At 30.7% G+C, this 26,523-nt stretch overlaps 1 protein-coding gene across 2 annotated transcripts in view; it reads right to left on the reverse strand.

The window, feature by feature from the left end:
- Positions 1–6,097: 6,097 nt before the first annotated feature.
- Positions 6,098–26,523, reverse strand: part of LOC148227239 (uncharacterized) — a 110,461-nt gene continuing 90,035 nt past the window's right edge. For both annotated transcript variants that reach the window (XM_088201323.1, XM_088201325.1), the window contains one exon: positions 6,098–8,186. In XM_088201323.1, coding sequence (XP_088057449.1) covers positions 6,244–8,186 — 1,943 coding nt within the window. In that variant the 3' untranslated portion in view covers positions 6,098–6,243. The remainder of the gene's footprint in view (positions 8,187–26,523) is intronic.

Here is a 26,523-nt window from a genome sequence, read left to right on the forward strand (position 1 = left end):
TCGCGCTCTGTACTATACGTTAATTTGCAGCGTTCTTAAAAGAGGGGCTTCATTTTTTGGAATTTTATCGAAGCAAATTTCTATTTATGGTTAAAAAGAACTAATAAGATATATTACAAATAGTATCCATATGTATATACTGCAGTATTTTTTCTAGGCCCGTTTGGAATCTATTGTATTCAATATGTTATGTGTTGAATGAAACCATTTTTAAAATTTCTTAGGGGTGGTGTTTGTGACAATCCGTCGATTATCAGCAAATTTTGGCAGCTGGATGTAAAGTTCCCTGGGGTCAAAATTGCATCCCTGATTCTCGCCTTCAATGCAAGGACGTCGGTGCTCGAAAGCGCTTCACCTACAGAATATGTTAATGTGTTTAAGCATACATATATTTATTATAATCAGAACGTAGGTATGTGTATATGTATAATATATGTAATGTTTTTGTAACTATTATATTATATAAAAGTCATAATACACATTTGGGTAGCCTTGATAGTCAGATTTCTAATAAATAAATACCTAAACTTAAACGATGCTACAATCGTAATATTTTTTATGAATGAAAATAATATAGCAATATTGGGGTATACCGTAAGTTATATACACATTCTTGTAATACATATATAACTATGAAAACTATGGGTACATTAAAACAATGCTATAAACCATTCAAGAGATTGGTATTCTTCTTACATTTTTAAAACTATAAATGAGAAACTTCAACTAGAACAATTTAAGAAGGCACGCACACTCTCAAGTACCGCCGATTTTACTTGTGCACTTCTCAAATGTACTGTAACAAATCTAAGCTATGTATTATATTTTAGTTTAAAGGGCTGTCTGAATTATTTAAACTCTACGTAATACCTAAAACTACTCTTTTTTTCATCTTTTTCTTATAAAAATATTCTACATGATTTTCCACAGAAACTTATAAATTTTTCACACTTTTCCAATGGCGATATTTTGAAGTTGCACAGATAGCGCAGCACGCGCCCGCAAGCACGATCGGCGAGTCTCTCGCGAACGTGTCGGTTTGGGCGGGCAGCCGTCCCGCCCCCGGTGATGAATGTCCACGTAATTGCCCACCGCCCATCCACCATATATCACCACCAGACATAATGAGCTGGACTATCTCCTTTTTATACATTCGTACACTCGTACACCCGCCACCACCTCGCCGACACACCTACGCAAGCCGTTTGACTCTCCATAACGTATCACGATGGTAATAATAATAATAATATTAATATTCAAGATTTCTATTATTGACCATTAAATTCAATCTATTGGCTAAAGAAATCGTGATGATTATAGCTACAAACAAATATGAGAGAGTTTGTTCTATTATTTTTTTGGACACTTATAATAACATACGTTAATAATGTTTATACAGGGCCGTCGCTCAAAAACGCGGGACCCGATGCAAAAATCAGGTGCGGAGCCCCCCTCCATTTTTTTAAAAATTAGTATAAAATATCGTTTTTTTAATATTGTATATTTTACGCAGCCCGGAACTCGAAATAAAATATAAAAAAAAAATCGCCGATCTAAAACTAAGTGTATAGACTAAAAAGGTTCATGCAATTATTGCTAATATATAAGTTCTGAAAAAGAAGGCAGATTTATTATGCAATTTATTCAACAGCAACTTTTATTTTATTCAAAAATAGTATATGAAGAATTAAAACTCACAAATATATGTAAAAGATTAAGAATATTAAGTATATTAAATAAAGCAAATTAATCAATAAGTAAAAAGTAAACCAATATTTATACACAAGAATTAGCATTAATACAAAATTATGTCAATTATTAATTTTATAGGAAAAATTTATAATATCGACAATGCTGTAAGTGATCACAATATATTGCTAATATAAAAACTAAATAACATAAAAAAATTATCAAATATTTGAAAACCAACTAAAGAGATATGAAAAATTAACTATAGAAAACTACAAAATATAATAAAATCTTCCAATTTTGAAAAATTAGAAAATGTCAACGAAATCTTTAATACTTTTATAAATTAAAATAAAATAAAATAAATATAAAACCTTGATAAAAAGTTCAGATAATAAAAAATATAGTTTGCTGAGCATCTATATATTTATAAATGATTTAAAATATAAATATTTGTCAACACAAATGGAAGCTAGAACCTATATAGTATTATCTTAACCCAGAAAAAAAATATAGCTAGAAATGCTGTAACTGCTTATCGGAGACAAATAAACGTAGATTACTATAATAAAATCTTTATTAATGCTAATAATAACTAATTTAAATTATGGAAAAATAGTAAAATAATTAATCAAAAATACTCCAGAAAATTAAAATGTGAAAAATGTTCTAAAAGTTATTGGAATATAGCTACTTGTAAAATAATAATAGCGCATGAATTTAATAAATATTTTATTTTAATTAGAACATTTCTATCAGATCAATAACAAATTAACATTTCTGATATAAACCTTGTCACAAATATGGCTCAACTCAACAGATCTATTTATTTTCATCAAATTAAATTAGAAAAAGTCATAAGATATACAAACATATGGTACTGATGGCACAACAGTTAAAACAATCAAATCAATTAAGTCGTCTTATTCCTATTTTATTAAAATTATTTAATACATGTTTAAAAAGGAACTATTCCCCGATCACCTAAAATTACCAAAATAAATCTTTTATACAAAGCTGATAAGAGGATCACTAACAATTGTATATCTGTTCTACCAGTTCTATCAAAAAAATTTGGATCAATTCTAGCCAATAGAATAAATATTTTTTTTTTACATCCTACAGTCATATTTATTTATTTTTATAGAGTCAGTGCACTATAACATCGTTCAACGTGTGACCATCACGTACCCTTAATATATACCCTGTGATCGGTCGTTTGCTATGGGAAATGTGCCGTTACGTGTGAGTAAGTACACAGGGCAGTATTAGTTTGCTGTTTTAGAGATATCATAATTTTGATCCTTTCACTTTTTGAACATTGATAAGTTTTGTGTCAGTTCGCTATGGACTATTAAATTAAAAGTTCTGGCGAATATCAACATAAAATGGATGGAAAATCATTCATTGAAATTTTTCGTTGCTCTACGTGTACATTTAGTTTTAAATGTTTGTGATGTATTATCCCCGTAAAGATATATTATATGAAATTATTTAAATAATAACATAATATAGTGTGTATTATTTAAATAATGTGTTTTTGTGTTTTTTGATTTTTTAACAGATTTATTTAACACGTTACTTAGCTTTTTGCGATATCTTCTTACTTGGATCTTGTTTGGCCACGTCTCGAACACCGATGTTGGGATCATCATCTAAGGTGTAATCTTAAACTTTTCTCAACCGTCACAAAATTTTTAGCTGCGTCGTTTTTGATTCGATCTTGTATTTTAATAATTTTTCGTTTGTTTGTTGCTAAGTTTGTTGCTAACAACAAGTACATTGATTTTCGAATTAGTTTGTTTGAACGAATTTATATTTGTATGTATTTTGTTAAAATTTTACTAAGCTTAGTAACCGGTATCCGAAATTGCTTTCGCGTCGTCTATTTTATTTAGTGTGATTTTGCTTTTTAATTTTCGGTAAGTTCCGGTTGTATCAGAATTGATATTGTGATTTTCATCGAAAGTGTGATTTGTCAAAATTGATTTTACATCAAAGCATTTTATCGTGATTTTATGTTCTATTTTTCTTTCTAAAATCCTACGGTTTGTTTGACATATCTAAATTTTGTCACAATTGCCACAATAAGTTTGCTATACTCCATCTTTTTTTTATTATAAATATTAGTGGAGCCATTTATTTTTAATGCTTCTTTGACACTTTCCAATTTCTTAACTTTATGTTCGCTATCTGAAAGTTTGATCTATAAAATAGGGAGGCTGCTATAGAGATTAGTTGTAAGGGTTGATAGTGAGAATTAGAATTTAAATAGCGATTTGTATGTTTTTTTCCTATAATAAAAATATATAGGTCTAAAGCTTGCAGAGGTTTGTTTATTCAATTTTCATAACAAATTTATTTTTTTCATGTTGATTATTTATAAGATTTAGAAAAATGTTTAGTTTGTCAAATCCATGTGAACATATTATATTACAAATATCGGAGCCAAATGTTTGGTTTAAATTCAGATTTTTTTAATACTTTTTTCAATTATTTTCCAAATCCTTTATTTAAAAATTTGCAATTATTGATGACAATTGTGATCCCATGGGTGCTTCTTAAATTTCTTTATTGTACATAAAATAGGTTATATTTAGACAGTGGTTTATAAGATCTTAAATATATTTAGCGAGTTCTTATTTTTCTTTAAAAAATTTAACTGCTTCTGTTATTAGAATATCCCTTTTGTCTAATATTTTTTTTAATTCTTTTTAGAAATTATTAAGAAAAATATTAGTACTTTCATTTTCTCATTTAAATGTACGTCATATGTCTTTAAGGTACGGGTTTTTTATGAATTTTCGGATTCTGGAAGATTTTTTACGTGAAATGATTTCGTGTTTGAATTTATTTAGAATCGGTGCTTTATCAATATTTTTTTTAGTTTTAATTTCTAGTCATTATCTGTTTTTTTTAAACGGTGTACTTTAGAATATCTAATATTTTATTTTCGTAATTATTTTATTTAAAATAACTGACGCTTTTCCTTTATTAGCTACTAAAATTATTGTACTTTTTTATAATTTTTAATTCAAGTAATTAAAAATAATTTCATAATAGTCACATTAAAAAATAAAAAATATATTTAACCTGGCACGTTTAAATGAGTCTAAATATTTTTTTATGCTTTAAGGAATATTATATGCTTACCTAAAACATTTGCTAGGCAAAATTAATCTCGACAATGTTTTTAAGTATTAAGTTTAACAGAAAATGTTTTACTTCTTTCAAAAAGAAAATCGTTCTAATATTTTTTTGGGTCATATGTAAATTTTTTTTAATACCTACTACCCGCCGATCTAACACTAAATGTATAAGCTAAAAAGATTGCCTAAGTCTCATGCAATATTTGATCAGAACACCAAAGTTATTGCCAGTAATTCTAGAATACACCTTTATTAAATATATCATTACAAGTCATTTACTATTTTGTACTTCCGTTAAAAAATAGTGTATAACCATCTTATAGAACACTGCATATCATTTCTTCTATTTATAGTACACTGCATATCATTCTGCTTTTATTGAAAAAACTGAGCTACACGTCTATGAGGCAATTTTTGGAACAATATCAAATATACTGATATACGTTTTAATCAAATACAGGCCTTATATAATATATCTAATATAACTCAAAAAGTACTTACCAAAATAATGGCAAAATGTTTTTATTATAATGATAATAAATATTTTTATATGTGTTGTCGAATGATTTATATAAATAATGTTAAGGATTTGGTTAGTATAAAATAAAACCATGTTTGCTCAATAAGACGTTTATTGATTTTTTAATAAAATTATTATTATACAATGAACTTAAAATAAAAACGTATCGCCAAGACACACGTAATATTTATAATTGTTATACTTTTATAAAAATATATAATAAATTGTCATATAATTATTGTTCTACATATGTAAAAAAAGTAACGTATAAAAATATTAATGACAAATTTTACAGAAAAATGTTTTATTACATATATACGTATATGGTTCAATACAAAATTTATTATAATATAATTATCATTATTAAATGTGTATATTTTTACAAAATTATCTTTTCTATTAGATACATTGATATAAAAATAAGTTGCTCATAAATAACTATCGATATAATTTCCTAATTCTATAATTGTAAATGTACAGATAAGGACACTTTGATTATTATATGCAAATAATTTGGTTCAAACCTTAATCTAATAATATTGCTTACACGAGTTACACATTTTTTTTATTCAACATTTGTATATATTGTTGAGCACTTTAATAAATTGTTTATATTAATATAAAAAAAGCTTTTCATCAGAGTCAATCATGAATTTTAAATCAGTAAAATTGTTCCCTTATTTTTTTATATATCACAGTTAAGATATAATTCCATGTTTGAAGGAATATATGATATACTACAATTATATATTGTAGAATAGATGCTTAAAATGAAAAATAGTTGAGTATTATATTTATATACATATAATATGTAGTTTTAACATTAGGTATATATATATATATATATTTATGAAAATATTACTCTACATTTTGGTAAATAAAGAATCAATTGCTATAACAAGTCTGTCTGACTCCAGCCAATATAACGCTGAATTCGTCATCTGGACGAAGTACTTGCGGCTGAGGTGCATCAGTAACTATCGCAGCTCCATCGACAATGGGAGCCACTAATTCTGGTGGTTTCCCTGGATACATTTGCGTGTTTTGCAGTATGACGGACGTGTGGCCAGTCGGTGGCATGAAACTATAACTCCTATCCGGTGGGTAGAGATCCGCTGGACGCGGTCCACTTTGGTACTCACTTTGAGCACTGGCGTAATCCACGCCATTTTGATATTCATATGATTCATGAGGATTCTGATAGTCGGACACCCTGTTATCCTGATAGTTATGATTCGTATCCAAATTAGAGCCACCGTCTCGCGGATCGGACATCGTCTCTCCTGACTGCCTGAGATGTGGACTATTAGCTCCAACCATATTAGCTTTGTTCGCTTGGATTAAATACTTATCGAATTCGCCCGTATCGACGTCCGAGACGGGAGAACCGTTATGTATCTGACGCGTTTGAGTGTGGTCTTGTATGTAACTGACGTGATCGGCCCCCATAGGACTATTCATATACGGATAATGATTGGGCTTTTCGTACTGTATGCCTTGGTAATCTGTTTTGGGTTCAATTTTATAAGGCAGCTGCGAATACGCGTTGTACTGATTGTAACTAGGATACGTCATGCTGTTTGTAGAATAGCTCATCGTAGTTGTGTCGTGACAAGCGACTGAGCTTTGCTGATTGAGACCTATGGAATGACCGCCGGATATCGTCGACATGGTGTTAGATACGGTGCCTGTGGACGGAGAAGCACCTAGAGTTTGATGGTCTTGAGATGTAGCGACAGGAGGGAAGAATGTTCCTGTTACGATGTGACCCTGATCTAGCATTCCTCTCTGTGTGCACATAACATACATTCCGTTTGCCATTCCCATCGCGGTTATGGGAGCTGTATGATTAGAATAAGACAACGCAGAGCTCTGTCTGTAACCGACAGATATAGGCTGCGGAAGCTTGTGCTGGAAAGCCGAATTGGACACCGAAGGTGATAGAGTGCCTGTAGAAGACGGCATCGAGACCAAAGAGTTTTGGTTGGCAATCAAGGCGGCTTGCCTCTTTTCTTCGTTCATTTGATAATTTTCTTTCTCCAACTCCATGGGTGACATTTCAGGCGTCGGTAGAGCGGCTGAATTGTCATCTACGGAGCTGTTGTTGCCTCGATGTTTATCGTTAGTCTTTGGGCTTCTAGATACTGTCTTCTTAGACTCCAATTCACTCTTGACTTTCAACGAGTCCGGCTCGGGGCTCTGCGTCGGAGAAGACTCCGGCGTGTGCATAATATGAACGCTGTGGGAATACTGCGGCGTTTTCGGATCGGTCGAGTAACCGTCATAGTTATTGCTAGCTAATGGAGAACTTTGGTATAGTGAAAAACCCGAGTTTGAATAGTTTCCGCCTTCCATTTGCATCTTTTGGTATCCGCCCATATCGGGGCTGCCGAGTGGCATCGATGTATTATATTGAATCAAAGGACTGCTTATGTTCATCGCCTTGTGATGCCGAGAATCCAGATTCTGTGACGGTGAATTGGGAATGTATTCACTAGAGCTCGAATTTTGTATATAATCTACATGATGCGGAGAGCTGAAGGCGTTGTGGTTCAACGACGGAGACAGCGCACTAGAGTTTGGAATGTAAACGTTGTTCGGAGACATCCTGCTGGAATATCTCGCTGGGGATTCAGATCCCATGTCTTGTTGGCGATTGTTGACGACCGGGACTGGGGTAGGCGCAGCTGCCCTCGCCTTATTCTGCTTTCTTCTACGAGGTCTGTATTTATAATTTGGATGCTCAGTCATGTGGATGACGCGAAGACGCTCAGCTTCTTCGACGAACGGCCTTCGATCCTGCGGCGTGAGAGATCGCCATTTCTTTCCTGCGAACAACAAAAAATAAAATGTTAATTTGTATATATAAAATATTTGACATACGCGTTGCGCTCTAATCAGATCAAACTAGTCTAATGAAAAATTGTCATACATTTAGAAGATTTGACGATATATTGTTCGAGCTTCCATGCTTGACTGGTCGAGATAACTGGCAATGACATAATGAATACGCGTTCTCAAGGCATACGAAAATAATGTATATAAAAATATTTATATTATAATCTGATTACTGCTATATATAATACATATTAAGTTTCAAAAATTAATTAATTTTTAACACATATATAATATATTATTATTTTAGAATTTATATTTTCAATGGTGGTTCAGTAAAATAATATTCGAATACATTTACTAGTGAAATTAATTGCTACCCAAAAATGTCTAAATGTCTTAAATTTAACAGTTTCGAAACGTCCATTTGCTGTTCAAACCCAAGCCAACCCAAATTCAATTCTAAATCCAACCATAGTTTTTGAACTTTTATTTGGTTAGGTTTGAGTTACAAATACAGTTTTACTAATATTGAGCAGGAAATTTATTACATACTATGCTTATGTATTGGCGTCTATCGTTAAACTCTTTTTTTCTGTATAGCACTTATGTATATATTGTAGTATTAGAGGGGAATAAATATATGTTTTTTGCTTCAACTGATCTAAAACATTCCCTAAAATACATTTAGTAATTTTTATTTATTGAATTTTTGTTGCCAAGAATATTGTAAAGAACTATGCCCCCATACGATTTTCGCACCCCCATGTTGTTAAGAAAAATGTTTCACCACTGCCACGTCCGTCCGTATAAATGAGATGTCATTACCGAAATAGATGACGGACAGGCTCACCATCGTTTGTCAATCTTTTTTCGTGCAACGTGCAACGGTCGCAGTGCTCATTTGTCACCGACGAAAGGTGAGCGTCAGGTAAATTTTCGACTTGTCCCATCGGAATGCGCAAAACGATCGTTAATAACACACGTGTGGTGCGAAGAACGCTCGCCGAAGAATTATGGACGAATGAAATGATACGCTTATATATTTTTCGTCGTTGTTCTTTTTATTGTTCGACGCGAGCGGGACCGATCCGACGGACGGCGAATGACAATAATCAGAGAGCAATCTCATAAACACTATCCGCCTTTGATAAAAACTCGAGATTGTTCCGCCCACACACGCTCAATATTTCACGTGTAAGCCCGATATTATAAATTAATATATTATGCGGCGATCGAGCGTTTTTATTTCGTATTTACACAGCTTTCATGGCAACGTATGGATATTCTCATTGTTGGGCAATGATAATTATGTCATTAATCTTATCATATATTCATCAAAATATATGTATTGGAAGGCCCTACGGCAAAAACACCTATACCGACATTTTATTCATAAGCATCGCTACAAGAAATACTGATATGATTACAATTAAATATGTTTCATCAGCTGTTAGAAAAGTGGTTTAACAGATGATTTATTGTATTAAAACATTCTAAGCTAACCTATGCTTAAAAGTTTACTTTAGAAGAATGTATAAAGACGTGAATAAGAAGCAAGATTGAAGAATGTGGCGAGTACTTATATAACAAATCAAACAAATTATTTTTAATTTATATCTCCCACCTTATAATATATATAATATTGTAAAGACTGATTAAATGTATATTTTTCAATCCATTATTGAAATTTTATTGGCAATTCGAAGTGAGCAAGGTCTATAAAATATTGCGAATGCATTTATTTGGAAGCGGTCCTTTCACTAATTCAGGTTTTTCTATTTAATTTCATTGGTTAATCACAATATCACTAAGCCATAATTGTATTCCAAAAACTCATAAAAACACGATACTCTTTATATCAAATCAATTATAAAGCATTAACTTATTAATGAGTTTGAGCTTAACACTTTAAGTAATGAGTTAATGTTACGTATTTTTCATATTTATTTCATATGTTATTGATTTATTAATATTTTATATTTAATTTATAAGAAAAATCTGTGATTATCAACGAATTTTTGTATTTGTATGTTTTAATAATTTATTTTAACACTTTTCTATTGTATTATCATATTTCGTTCATTTATTTTACATATTTTTTATATATTATTCGGCTTTTATCAAATATTTTTTTGTTAAGTTCATTCAATTCGTACTCTTTAATTTATTGGTATTATTTTTTAAAGAAATTACTTATATTTAGACAAATTAAAAAAGATTATACAAAGAAATTTTTTATTGTTTCTTCAGGGAACTCGCGTATTGTCAATCATTTTACTAAAAAAAAAATATTTTTAAATATTTAAATTAAATTTAAAGCAGCTTTTCCTATGCCACGTAGCGCACTAAAAATTAAACAAAATGTATATGAGAGATTTATTTACTTCAAAATTTATTGATATGAGAGTATTGGTTAAAGTGTATCCAAACCGAATTTTGGTCAATAGGAGGGCGCAAAAACAATTATCACTTCTCAGAAGTCAAAAATTCACGTCAAAATCAATAAAATCGTGTCGGCGCCGTGTTGCAGTGGGAACGCTCGGTAACGAGCGTTCCCACTGCGACGGCGACGGCATGATTTTATTGCTTTTGACGTGGGTTTTTGACTTCTGAGAAGTGATAATTGTTTTTTGCGCTCTCCTATTGGGCAAAATTTGGTTTATATGTTCCTCATTTAATTTGCTAAATTATTTTAAAAGTCGTAATATGAACGCATGATTACGGAGCGTTCCACTGTGACGGCAATGGCACGATTTTATTGCTTTTGACGTGGATTTTTGACTTCTGAGAAACGATAATAGTTTTTTGCGGTCTCCTATTAGTCAAAATTCGGTTAAGATGTGCTTCATTTGATTATCATTCATTGAAAATCGTTGTATTGGAAAAAAAATCGTAAATTAAATTGTAGCTTCTTTCCATATTTTGGATCCATACTTTTTATCATACCAATATTTCCATATTTTCTGTCGTCATTTCTGTTATTGTTTTGGACTTTTTTCAGTGAGACCGGCGATCGAGAAATAATCATTTTTAAACTTGTGGTTAAACTTTTACACTTACAAATAACTAAAATAAATATAATGACGTCATATTTACGTAAAAAGAAAGAAAAGAAGTGTAACGCAATATGTAAATGCTTTTTAAAATGTGCCGGAACGCAGTTCCACCACGTTTTATGACAAGACAGCTATCTGGGGTACCTTAAAACGGTGAAAGATCGACAGCCGTACATGTACGGCGATGCCGCTCGATAGGATTAATCAGGCTCGTAAGTGCTTTTTTGTCTGCTAACTATTCACAAGACTACCCATTTTGATTTTTTGTCAAATAATTAATGTAAAATGTGTCTTTTATTTAAATAAACACGTTAAAATACGAAATATGCTGAGGGAACTCAAAAGTTACGACCTTAACCATCACTATATGACACAAATACCCCACCACGTATGATCAAGCATGACTTATTAACTAATAAAAATCTTTAGATTATAAGTTTGTAAGCCACTTAGTTTGTCAAAGTTGCATTTTACTGCACACCTTAAATTTTTATTTGCTACAATTGCATTATTTTTAGTGTAGTATTAGCTATAATAAGTTAAAACACATATTACATAGCAAAATTAAATCAATAGTAATGCAACTATTATAAATATGTATAACTACAATAATCGTACTAATTATTAACTTTATTTATACAAAAAAGTGTTCAACTTATAGCATACATAGTTTTGCTGTATATTTTTAGTAAATGTGGCAATAACTTAACATGTGTAAAAAATACCTAAAACTACTTTACTCACACTATTCTGATACATATGATTTAAAAATCTTACATCTAAAAATATACCTTACAATTTATAAAATCATAATATGATTCAATTTAAATTAATTTAAGTAAACCAAATATGATTTTTTCTTCTTGTAAAGTTAGCAATTATGATATAGATACAGTGATTTTAATTGTTCTAAAAAATATATCAGAGTATCACCGTCAAACTAATAGTTTTCCTCTTCAACCATTGATTCAGATATTCAGACGACTTAAACGCCGGAAGTGTCTCTTGTGAGAAAAACCTTTTCCCGGAGCACGAGCTCGGCGCTATGACATTACGGCCCCAAATTCGATCCAATGAGCCGTATCATTCGTACCAACGTTTCATTGATGATTTTCGGTCTCTAGAGCCGGTTTTTTAGGGGCCTCACGTGTGACAGGGCGGACACAGGGGCGTGCCCGACAAATAACAGACCCAAAAGCCGACGAATTAACATAATGGCCATACGGCCAAGGGGTCAAATATGATAGGAGCGTCATTCACCTCGGTTTGATCAATTTTTCCTTAGGAATCAATGAACGGCTCCATGTAAATGACACTCGCTCGGATAGAATCTATCCGTGTACTATAAGGTCATAGTAACGTGTTTTTTCTTCTTCTTGCGGAGACACCTCCTACGTGATGGTAATGACCCGTAATGACTCGAGAAAGAGCATAATTACGATCCGAGCATTCTCGATATCATTCGAAGATGATGACTCTCCGATTAAACATTATCGTTCGGAATAATCAAAGACGGGGTTATTTTTTGGGCCACACACAACGGTATGTGAACTGATAATTCAATGAAATGTTTTAGAGTTTATATTTTTATTTGTCGTATAAGCGCCATACAAAAATTAAAAAGACCTCGACGCATACGCGTATACGAAACCCAAAAATTTCGATCCATTTAATTTTCAGATAATTTTATGGTTATGTTAGGATTGTTACGAAGCTGGAAATGTCAATCAAATAAACATGGAAAATAAACATTATTGTTGAGTAAAGTTAGTATTAACAAGAATGCGATAAGTCTTGTAAAATCAATAAGAAATAAATGTCTCATTTAAACTATGTTAAATTATAATAATACATACAATCAAGTATTTAAGACTAGCCCTATTGCTATCAAAACATATACATATATACAACTTAGACCGATAGTGGGTACCTATGAGATAAACAGCGTCTAAATAAGATCGAAGAAAAGGTGCTGATAATTTTTCTAGACAACATTGGACATTGAGATGCATATACATATATACATATTTGCAAGGTGTAAAATATCGCATAGAAGACAGTTATTTAAACTACAGTAAATGTACACTTTAATACATTGATATTGAAATAATTTTAATACACAATTTCTTTCTTCGTAAATTAAGGAATTCATTAAAAAGATTTGGTATTTAAAAAAATAATATAAAATAAATAAGATAGAAGATGGTCAAACAAAAATTATAATACACATGTAAGTCTAGATATGTTCATCGACTACCATATGAATAATGTGTGAATTATACTACGTGCATAAATATATAATTGCGCCAATCTCGCGTGGGCACAATGTAACAATTAGACGTCTAATCGAGCCGACGAATAAATCATATCGCTAAGCGATGATATCATATTAACGTTAAGACTGAAAGCGACGATCGTTAGTACGCATTTTTTGTATCATTTCATAAATAATTATCACACGAGTGGGCTTTGTTCTCAATTCGACTGTACTATTTAACCGATCCTGATTCTGCAAGGCAAACGACGTTAAAACCAATAAATTAATAAACCGCTAGTTTTGAATAATTAGACAATATGTATGCAATGTAAGATTTTTTAATATAAAACGTATACAGGAAGGACCGCCCGTGGTTGTTAGTTAAAAAATATATGTACATTCAATACGTTCCAATGATTCGGCGAATATCACTATCTGAGTTTATCTATAAAATTATCATTGTGTAAGATGGGGATTTTTTTTACATATGTCCTTAAAGTGTCATTTGTCGTCTCTAATCTTCTGTTAATAAAACGGACGCACGCTTACCCTTCATTTTAACCTTCTTCAGACATTCGATTTTCACACTTACGCGAGATCTTTGACCGATTTGAATTTGTATAAAAAAATAAAAGCTTATTGTGTTTTCGGCATTGTTTAAATATAAATCATATATTATGAGTCGTGTGGTGGTATAAAAAATAAATATAAATAAATGAAACCGCTGCCATCCATTATTCAGCACGCGTCGAACTCTGCGGCCGAAAAACTTCGGCGAAATTTTAAACATCGCCATTTGCATCGCGAGAAGACATTGTGATGACGGTTTGCAATAAAGTATGCCTTGAAGATTGAGAATATGACAAATCGATTGCAGGTAAAGTACTGGATATTATGCTGACTCATTTTTTTCAGCAAAGAGTGCCGAATTCGAGGTGCCACAAAACCGTACAAGGAAGCTATTTTACAATAAAAGTTTTTTATGAAATTTAGAAAATAAATAAATAATATATACATTTAGAAACAAATTTAATTTTGAGTTATTCATACTTTTTTGACGTTTTGAAATTTAATTTAGCAAATAATTTATATAAAAAACTGATATAATAATAGCTATTAAGATTCATATTAGAATTATGCGATCGTCTTTTCGTTTTATAAAAAATATAATATTCAATAACTCTCTGGTAAATTTAAACATATATAGTAATATTTAAATTTAACTGATAAGCATGAATTTTGTTTACAAAAACATTCTAATTTATATAGAAAATATGAGTTTTTTGTAAAAAAAATACTTTTTACCATTAAAAAAATAAACTGTTAAATTTTCAAGTAACTTCTATAACATTTTTCATTAAAGTTTATTGATTTATTGTTATATATATACTATTTAATTGCAACATAATTTAGCTAGACATATATATTTATTTTTTAATTATATAAATATAATGTAAAACAAATGCTATTGTATTTATTAAAGAACATATGAAAAAAATGAGTGGTATATGTCGCTTACTATAGACCTGAAAGACCTGGATTCAAATCCCATATGGAACTTCATGTATGAGAGATCGGAATTACCGATCGATCATCACAGATTAGGTTTATCTAGTTTTTTCTAATCTTACGGATAAATATCATAACGATTATTTAAAATTATTAATATATGAAGTAGGCATCTCTCGTTAAAGATCTAGTTCTGAACATTGCACTGTTATATGTACATAGTTTAGTATAGCTATACAGATGCAAGACATGTAATGTATTCGTCACAAGCACAAATTGGCTCAAGACCTTCAAAATAAAGGATAGACAATGAGATTTTCATATGCCAAACGAATAAAAAATGACACTTACAAACTGAAACATCATTTTAAAAATACGAATAGATAAAAAATATTAGAATAAAATCGTGTAGTAAAATAAGCTATACGTTAATTTATATCAATTTGCATAAAAAAAATATCAGTAAGAAAACATTTTTTTTTTAATAAATAATAATAAATATTAAAAATAATTTTATACAAAAATATGTCAATAGCTATTTTTTTAATTACTAATAAGAAACATATTTAATAAATAAGCTATTTTAGATGCAAAAAGGAGATGAAAAAATATATAGAAGATATATCTGAATCATTTATTTTTTTAATTATATTATTTTTGGAATACTATTTTATTTATTTTTTAACGTTTTATGAGTTGCCTTTTAATAATTTATATATTTTTTCTTTACTATATTATCTTGGATTTTTACCGATATTTACATAAACAAAAGTGGTGAAGAGTTAAAGTACTAGTTTATTATGACTACGAACTTTGCACTTTGCTGGATTAAAAATTGACACGGCCATTTAAAACATAAACTACAAGCACAACTTGCATCATTTAAAGCGTGATATACTTAGCTTTAATTTATTATAGCATATATGTATGTATAAAAAAAGCGATTTAAATTTTATTATGACCCATTTATCATATTATAGATAATCTTAGTGTTAAGCTCACATCATAGTTATTTGTATGTACATATATAATATAATATAAAATATTGCTAAAGTTATACGCCAATTAAAGTAATCGACGTATTTATGATATATTTCCGTATAAATCCTATCAATATAATCTAACCATGAATTTAATCTAACCATCAAAGATATCGATTTCAAAGATTCGTTTATCATTTTTTGAAGTGCGTGTCTCGCCATGGGTTATTCGCCTTCATAACTGTCCTTGCTTGCGTTTTTGGCTTATACAAAAAGTAGGCTACCCATTTATGTGCCGATATACCAATCTGCATAAGCGCTTTCCATACGAAGACGTTACCAAACGAGAGTCTCGAGCACGTCGGACTGAATTTTAAAAGAGGTCACCCTTCATTCCAAATTCATGCCATTTTTTACTAGTGTCATCACGCTCATAATTTATTGCCGCAAACGACAATAATTAAACCATCCTCACACCTCCGCCGTTCGTTTGAATTTTAAACCATGATTTGTTTACCGTTAACCCAAAGTACACACTTGGTGTTACAACCACCCACAGGATGGCGCGTGATCCGAATGTGCTCGCCGCATATCTACAGGTGTCCCGAAAATTAGTATTTTTTTTACTTTCGTAACTCCTCTGTGTGTAACGTATCGTTTTAACGTAAAGTGTTCATTCACTTGTACGTACGAACAAAACATATAATAGTAATAACAGGAAGGATGTTGCGGTATGATACAGAGAGGAGTTTAGACCACACGTCATCATCACGTTCCGTTACTTCCTTTCATCACACGTGATTCACGATTCCACATTTATAAAAATTGTGATTTCCTGTCAACGATTTCTTAGTATTGTCCTATCTCGCCGTGCTATTTTATGCTATTTGCGAATATTTTTTATGTGACTTTGTCATAAGTAAATCTAAAAATAAAGATTAGCCAATAAATGAGAGCAAATTTTTATTACTTATTAGTAAAACCAACACAATAGACAAGTAGTATAAGTCACTGACAATTGACCTGAAAGGTCTGGGTTCGAATCGTTTTTCAATTTATATCGTTTCTGGAAGATCGGAATTACTGATTATTATATAATTACAATTTCGATCGATCATCACAGATTAGGTTACATATATTGTCTTAATCTGAAGAAGAATATCGCAATGATTAAAAAAATCGAGCTAAGTCGTACATATATTTGGCAATCGTGACGCATTAGGTTAACCTGTCAGGTCACGATAGTCATAATTTTAGTAAATAAATTAATAAAATATCAGGCATTGAAAATTATCTAATAATGAGCTACTTTAGTTTATAAAGATTATGTTATACGCATTTCAAATATGTTGATATGGAATTAAAACTGTTGTAAATTATACGTTACAAAATTATGTACATTAAAGAAAGCGCAAAAAATCTTTCAATATGTGCAAATAAATTAATATTTTTAATTTAAGATATGAGAAAATAGTTGATTTTCATATAATGTCTCTCTTTTTAATTTGTATATTAAATAAATAACACAATTTAGACGAAATTTAATAAAAATACTAGAGATACTTTTTTGTTATTAGAAAATATATGTAGTTGTGCTTTTTCATAAAATGTTTTTAACGGTTTGATTCTACATTTATCATTTTTATGTGAACGATCTAAACATAAACCTACCTTAAAAATGATCATGCATTATTTATTAAAAAAATGTCTGTATCATTTTAAGCATGTCTAAAAGATTAAATAGGTAAAATATATAACTAATTATCTTTGTGGCAAAATATCGTTGCCATATACTTAGAAATGATTTCAAGATATAAAAAAGTCGTGCATTATTTATAAATCTAATGATTTGTTTAGTAGAAAACTCGTTTTTTATTTTTACATTTAATATTTTTATAAGAACAATCTAAATATGATCCTACCTAAAAATTAAATTACGTTACTTTTTAGGGTTAAATTTTAAAAAATATCTGTATCAGTTTTGAATATGTTTAGAAGATAATGGCAATCCTAGGTTAGGTGCTACTAGCTTTTTAGATTGACGAAATTTTATATTTTTCCAGGAAGGAGCAAAAGTTGCTTTGTCAGTAATCATTTATTTAATGTTTCCATTTCATTAAGATTCATTGTATTTCATTAAATTAAATGCATTTTTCTGACAAATCCACGTCAAAAGCAATAAAATCGTGCCGTCACAGTGTAAATGCTCGGTAATCTAGCGTTCATATTAAATATCTTTATAGCAATACTACGTCTTATAATAAGTGTGATCAATAGGAGTGCGCAAAAAACAATTATCGCTTCTCGGAAGTCAAAAATTCACGTCAAAAGCAATAAAATCATATTGGCGCTGTCGCAGTTAGAACGCTTGGTAATCTAGAGTTTATACTATAATATTACAAATTAAATAAGGAACATATAAACCAAATTTCGCCCAATAGGATAGCGCAAAAATCAATTATCCCTTCTCAGAAGTCAAAAATCCACGTCAAAATCAATAAAATCATGCCGTCGCGCCGACACGATTTTATTGCTTTTGACGTGAATTTTTGACTTCCGAGAAGCGACAAATATTTTTTGCGCACTGCTATTGAACAAAATTCGGTTTGAATATACTTTAATCAGCCTCTTAGAGTCATACTAAGATCTTAATCTTTTTATCATAAAATTTATGTAAGTTGTCTATAGTTTATTAATCAGAATAGTGAGAGAAAATTTATATATCTAAATAATTTTAAGTGTAATAATTATTCAAATAACTTTTAGCAATAAGTACACCCACTAATAATGGAAAAGGACGATCTATTGCTACCCTGAAATAAATATGTGTGACCGTGAAAATTTCCCCGAAGAGCATCTTCGATTTTCATTGAGCCGCGTTCCGAGAAGAGTCTTTGGTATGTCGGCTGCGATGATGACCAGGTCCTGGCATGACGTGTCGGCTATATCAGACGGAACAGACCTCATCAACGATTCAGAGTGTAATGCCAGCGCGTGCCGCGGCGCGCGACATCTACACAAAAGACAGGGACGGAGCTATGGTACAAACGTCGAAAAGAGGCGAAAAATTTTCAAACATCAATTCGGACCATTCGTACCATTTATGCTAATTTGCAGCATTGTACATCAAAAATTTGATTTATGGCAGTTGAAAAGAACGAATCAATCGATATTGATACATTCAGGCAGGTGGCTTACGTCATTTCGAGTTTTGAGGAATTCCTGAGGCTTGGCAGTGAGACGAATATTGATAGGATCCACCGATGCAATTCAGGAGAATGAATAATTCGCAAATCGCCCAGCCCAAGTTCGACATGTCGTGAGTTCTGTGCGTTAGTAGTTAAAGCTTGTTTTATAAACAGTATTCTCTCGATTATCCAGGCTAAAGCTAAACACATATAATCCAAACTAAAATGTGTTATTTAGTATAAAAATATGTAAAATATATTTACAATACAGATGATCAAATTTTTTATTGTTTAAAAAAATCTGTGATACTGATATGAAATCAATAATTTTTAATAAAATATATATTTTCAATAAAAATATTTGTATACCTCACTATTTGAATAACAAAAAAATATGAATTAATTCCTACTTTTTGCTTAACCTTAGTAGGTATTTCTTAATAATCTATACAATATCAAATCAACGACATATTTGCGACAGTAATAAGTATTAAAAATACTCTCACGAGTATACATAGGAACTTATCATTTTTTAATCATTATATAACCCACTTACGAGTTGTGTAATAACGTTATATAGCACGATCGAGCCCAGTCATCGATCGCGTATTCGCAAACACCAAACTATGCGAATGTTGGCGTTGCGGAAGAATTAAAAAAATGAAAAAATAATAATAACCAGCCGACTGGCGTTCAGTTAGAATAAGTCGCCCACGGCGTAAAAAAGGTGACAAATAATTGATTTTTTCCGTTGTTGTGTTCGTAATATGATTATCATTTCGTAACGATCGATAAAGGCGATGAGCGCCGATTTTGGTGCCGGGGCTCCGTCTGTAATTTGGGGGACGTGACACCGTCACTGGATGGTCATTAGCACGTGACCGATCATAGGAAAGGCCGTTTCGAAAGGCGCAATATCAGTTTGTGTATGTGTCGGTAATAAATTCGACATTCCGAGGCCCAGTTTGATGCATAGATTTGGTTATGTCGACTGTTTTAGGATCATCTCATTGTTAGGCTTATCAAAATATGATTTGTTATGCTATGCCTTATTTATTGAAATGTCTGAGAATCTAAAATTATTATTTAAAATATAAAATAGTTCAGATGCGAACATTGAAATAGCGTGGTAACGAGATATTGTAACTAATATAGTTTATTGATGATTAAATCCAGTCTTAGCAAGTAGTTATAAAAAACAAATCAAGTGTGATTAATTTTTGTGCTATATTGTTTGATTTTCGAGATGAATGTAAACTTAAACACTAAAGATAAATTGTACATTAATCGTATCATACTAAAGCACTGGAACTTCTACAAACAAAGAGTATATTTAATTTTGAACGATGATTTTTCTCCACTTTTTTGGTAGATCATCTCGTAAATAATTCTCGAGGCTTGTTATCGCAAATAAATTAAATTTAAAAGTGCAAGTAGGCAGTTGCCTAAGAGTGGCTAATGATCACAGAACAAGTTGTGAAAATGGCAAAATATTCTTAACACACAAATTTACTTTACAATATATTGCATTTAATAACATGAATTTTTCTGGCCAAATTCAAGGATACAAGCAAACGCTTCTTCCTGCCACTCCTCCCTAAATTACGTCAATATTAAGAATTCACGGCAAAAGCAAGAAAATCATGTTGTTGTAGTGGCAGTATTCATGTTATTAATATAATAAAGCATATCTAAACCAAATGTTGACTAACAGGAGAGCGCAAAAAACAATTGTCCCTTCTCAGAAGTCAAAAATCTACGTCAAAAGCAATAAAATCGTATCGGCGCCATCGCAGTGGGAATGCTTGGTAATCTAGCGTTCATACTACGACTCTTATATAATATTAAAAATTAAAAGGGAACATATAAACCAAATTTGCCCAATAGGAAAGCGCAAAAAACAATTATCCCTTCTCAGAAGTCAAAAATCCACGTCAAAAGCAATAAAATCGTGCCGTCGCCGTCGCAGTGGGAACGCCGAGCGTTCCCACTGCAACGGCTCCAACACGATTTTATTGCTTTTGCCGAGAATTTTTGCCTTCTGAGAAGTGATAATTGTTTTTGCGCCCTCCTATTGACCAAAATTCGGTTTGAATATACTTTAATCAGTCCTTTTATATCAGAATTCCATAGTAAAATTGGTAAGGATAGCTATCATATTTTTAAAACATAGTGTAACACCAAAGTACAGACAAACTATGTTCAAATATGCAAGATGTGACAACTGTCTATACTTCTTCTTCCGCTTTTTTCCCCTGAGAGAAATATTTTGGACTTGGCCTAATGAGAGTTCTAAGACTATAATTCATTTTAGAACTTACAAAGGTTATAAGGAAAATGGATTCAAATTAATGAAAATTGCAGCTAGTGAATTATCAGCATCCTTCAAAATACCTGCATTATTTTTTAAAGAAGTTTATTGCAGACGGCGAAAAGTGAAGTATAATTTTGAAAAAAAAAATGAATTCTTCAATTGTATAGTAGTCAAGACAATCAATGCAATTAAAGTTAGATTTGATAACCTAAAAAATCATGGATACTCTTTTGTATTTTTGAATACCATCAATGGTTTAATATAATAAATGTTTTCCAGAAGCATTGATGTAAAATTGTAAAAAAAATAAAGACCAAGCTCACCAATATTGAATCATAATATATTAATGCCATTAAACTCTGTGAAAAATTAAAATTACTCTGGAGATTGGTTAAGCCACATTCTTCACCACAAGGAGTCCTAAAATTAACGATTTACGATTAGAATACATAAGAGATACATCTCAATGCAGTGACTGCAATTCGAATAATTCTGACAATTCCTTCAGTTTTGATAGAAGTTTTTTAAAATTGAACCTCATTAAAAGCCATTTAAGGTCACAAATGACCGAAGAAAGGCTAAAGGGGCTTTTAATTTTATTTATTGCAACTGAAATGGCAAATGAACTTAACTTGCAAGAAATTATCAATTATGTTGCAAAAATAAATGCAAGAAAAGTTTATTTTATATATTGTTTAAAGTACTGAAATCTACTCGTTAATGTATATTTTGTAAATTCTGACACTTCAGTTTATTCCAATATGTCATTATATATTTTTAAATAGCAATTGCTTAGGATCATTTTGTCTTTGATAATATAGGAACAAAATAAATGATTAAATGTAATTCGCAATCATTATATTTCAATACGGCAAATGTAAGGTATTTTTAAATCCTTACAAAAAGGTATGTATTATCTAACCTTATATTTAACACAACCAACGAATGTATTTTAAAATAGGGCTGAAATTGGAAAAGAAAAACTATAGAGAGCAAAATATTGAACTTATAATCAAAAACATCAAAAAAGTCTTAATCATTGCTCAATAATTAAGAAGCGGCATCGCTTAGAAGGACTTCAAAAGACAAATAATTTAATCTTTTTAGAACTAATAAGCAATGATCTTAGATTATAGCAAACGATTACTTAGAGACAAATATATATACAATAGGATTTATGATAAGTAATATTTATAATTGTCTCTAGCATATTTTTCATTTTTACTTATTTTTTTATATTTATTAAAAAGTAGTTGTATTAAATTTGAAGGTAATTTTAAAATTATATGTTATATGATATAATATAAAAAACATAACATACGCAATAATACACAATGCACCATTATAACATTGAATTGATTTTCGACTAGACATATAATCTATTCAATGACCAATCAATGCATTTAGAAAGTTTATATAATTTTCTAATACTTTTTTAATTAAATATAATTTTGCTAGGTCCTTCAATTGATTATTAGTAAAACATTAATTGGCATTCAAAACGCGTACAAAATCCAACGATCAAATATCGATAATCGATTATCTTATCTCAATAGCCTTGCCATGTATGTATTTTGGAAATACCGATTTTTCGATATTAGATAAGCAAATTTTTGGATATATTTGATAACAAACACTAACCGAGATAAGTACAGATATACACCAACGCCGAAAATCGATTTTGTAAAGCGCGTAATATCGAAATTAGATGGCGTAATAATTGGGGGCCGTTATGTCTGTTTTTTTGTTCTTAACCTACGAACGAACCATTACGAGATCACTTCGAAGATAAGCTCGACATTAACATACATATATAAATAATTTTATTATTATTAATAATTATTATTATGGTGGATAATGTGCAGCGAGTGAGTCACTTTGACTTTTATCCGAGTACAACAACATTGGAAATATTTCGCATACTCAAAACAAATAATACACATACACGCATGGTTAGTGGCTTTGTCTCGCGGGTGGCTCAATTAATAGATTAGTATCTTGTAAAGAGAAAGGTTGTTGGATCGTTGCCCGCCTCGTATGTGTATGGATAAGATTTTTATGCATGTATAAAAAACAACATGTAAATGATACATAAACGCCATTCGAAAGCAGCTGTTCGTATGTATGTATCGTCACGCCATTACATACAACATGTCGTTTGATAAGAAATATAATTAATCAAAATCGACAATAAAATAAATCGGTAAAAATTTAATGAACGTTTATAATTTAATTTATAGTAAAAGAGACCAATTTATTGTGTATGTGTGTGTGTGTAACTTGACAAGAATTAATGTTTTGATTATTGTCAGTTGAACAACTAACAGTAGCTCATGATGCTTAGAAACTTTATTTTACTACACAGCTTATATATTCCACAATCAAACATATTTGATAAAAAAATCAATATTTTATCCTTATATGTTCATCGAATATTTATTCACTCATTATTGTATGATAAATAAAAATAAAATTCACGTGAAATCAATTTTCCGCTGTGACACGGTGTCATTTAATTACGTGTATTTTGTGTCGAGGAGGTAACGAAAGGTGATATTATGTTTGGAGCACAATTATATGACACGACCGCTCTTCGATTTAAGACTCTAAGCTTGTGATTCTCAAATATTCGATTTAAATTAAATTTAATAAAAAATAATATTGATTAAAATGAGCTTTTAAGCTCTCATTACTTAATGATATGCATGTGTGTATATATTTTATTTTGTAAGCAATAATGAAACAATTACAATATTTATAAAAAAATAAATGATAGTTAAATAGATTGAGAATTTTCATAAACTTTATAAGTAGTACTCCTTGTTGTTGAAAAGATTTAAAGAAAATTCTGAGATATCTCTACTAGAGAGTACGAGTCATATCCTAGTGTATTTTTGCTATGAGGGCTATGATACAATTCATTGCATTCTCAACGTAGAGTCTATGCAATGAATCACTTAAACTTTTCTAGGGGGCGGTGTTGACAATCCGTTAATACTCAGTGACTTTCAACTGCGAGCTATAGAGTGCCGTAGAGACTCGTAGAGATTGAGAACGTTTCTATCGCACGCTTCTAAACAAGCATGCCAAACACAAGAATGTTCTCGGCGATAGCTATGAGGAGCTAAAAAAATATGTTGTTTATCTATTTTAGGTGTGTAACATATTTTTTAAATGTTTAATTGTATAATAATTATTTATAAAATTACGCATTGGAAAAACCTATTAGGTCATAATAAACAGATTTGATATGGGGGGAGAGGGGACAATTTCCTAAAGCCCGTTCTCCTGAAGGGGATCGAAAATTATAGCAAGAATATGTTTATAAAAAAAAGTGAAAACCATCCCCAAATAATGAATCTAAGCTAAACTACTGTTGTTTGAGATGTATGTACTAATGTATTTCATGTATTTAAGTGACTTATAATCAGGCCTGCCGAGAGGGGGAGGAGAGAGGAGACAAATTTCTAGGGCTTGCTCTCCTTGAAGAGCGCAACTCTGTAAAAAATCATAGCAAGAATATATTTACAAAAAAACGTCCTCAAATAATGAATCTGAACTAAACTTGAGTTTTTTGAGATGTACTTATATACTGATGTATTTCAAGTATAAGTTTTTTAAGCCTTTTTACACATATTGTAATGAAATAAAAGGAGAGGAACATTGCCTTCAAAAGACAATAACAATCATTATTGAATAAACTGACAATACAGGTGTCTGTTTATTCAATAAATATATATGTCAATCAAAGTTTATCATGTTATCAAATATCATTTAATATTAACGTCCTCTGCATAAAATATCATAATAATGAAGATATAATTATATCATTAAAATATAATAAATCTCCACTACAATGTTCTTATAATATCACATTATACATAACTCGTTGAAAGGTTAACACACGATTTATTACCCTCTATTATAAATCTGATATCATAAAATAAATAATAAAAAATGGCAAACCTTTTGAGGGTATATGGTTCGCGAGGTTAGCGCTCCGCGTCCAATGAAAGGGTTCGTGAAAGAGTTATTAACATAAAAAATCATCAATGAAGGCACATACAACCTTCCGCCCCTCGATCCTAATGACCGCTAAATTATATGGAACGTTTCTTCTATTTGTATTGAAACGCTTCGGACCTCTAACCACACGTTTTGTACGATACATACACATTTATTATAATAGTAATAAAAAATACATACGTATTTTTTGCATATGATCAAATAACACACGCAAGAAAATAATGGTATGCATATCGTATCATATGTCAATGAGTCGTGTCTTTTTAATAAGAGGCTCGCGCAATCATATTCATTATGCGCGACCTCGGTTTCCTCAATTTTGACGGGCCGGCGCGCGAGGGTCCCGAAATATGAGGTCGAAAAAAATATTACAAAGCCAAAAGTCGCAGGCCGCTGCGGTTTGGTGAAACTTGGTGAGTTTGATCAGTGGTTTCGGCCGCAGACACACCCATATACCGGTTCGGGGATATATGAAAAATGAAAGAAGGCTTCGTAGTCCACGGGCTATGATGATCGATTTGGAATCAAGGTTCAATCCGCTTATGATTTTTTATACCATGGTTGCATATTGTAATTATTATAAGCATGTAACGGCGAATATTTAAATAAAATATATTATTTTAAACTATTATTTAAAAAAATATTACTATCAACTAAAAAAATACATATTGCATCCCAATTTATCATATTTTAATATAATATTTAAATTAAATGCATAAATAAATCAAGCTTCTAAATATCATATGAAATAAAAAAAATACTAAGCAAGTACAGTAGACACTTGTGGAATAAATTTGACCTTAAATTTATGAATATGTTAAATGTTAACAATTGCATTAACAACATCTGTAAATAGAATGTCGGCAACTACAAAACAGTTTTCGTAATAATTTGTAACATTGTTTTTTAACTGCTTAAACGAGCTTTTCAAACATATAATTGAAAGTCTATTTTAGATGTGCACAATATTTTTTTATTTTTTAAATATTAATTGGTG

Source organism: Plectrocnemia conspersa, unplaced genomic scaffold, assembly GCF_051122295.1.
Source record: "Plectrocnemia conspersa isolate PC_06_02 unplaced genomic scaffold, ASM5112229v1 ptg000013l, whole genome shotgun sequence".
NCBI lineage: Eukaryota > Metazoa > Arthropoda > Insecta > Trichoptera > Polycentropodidae > Plectrocnemia > Plectrocnemia conspersa.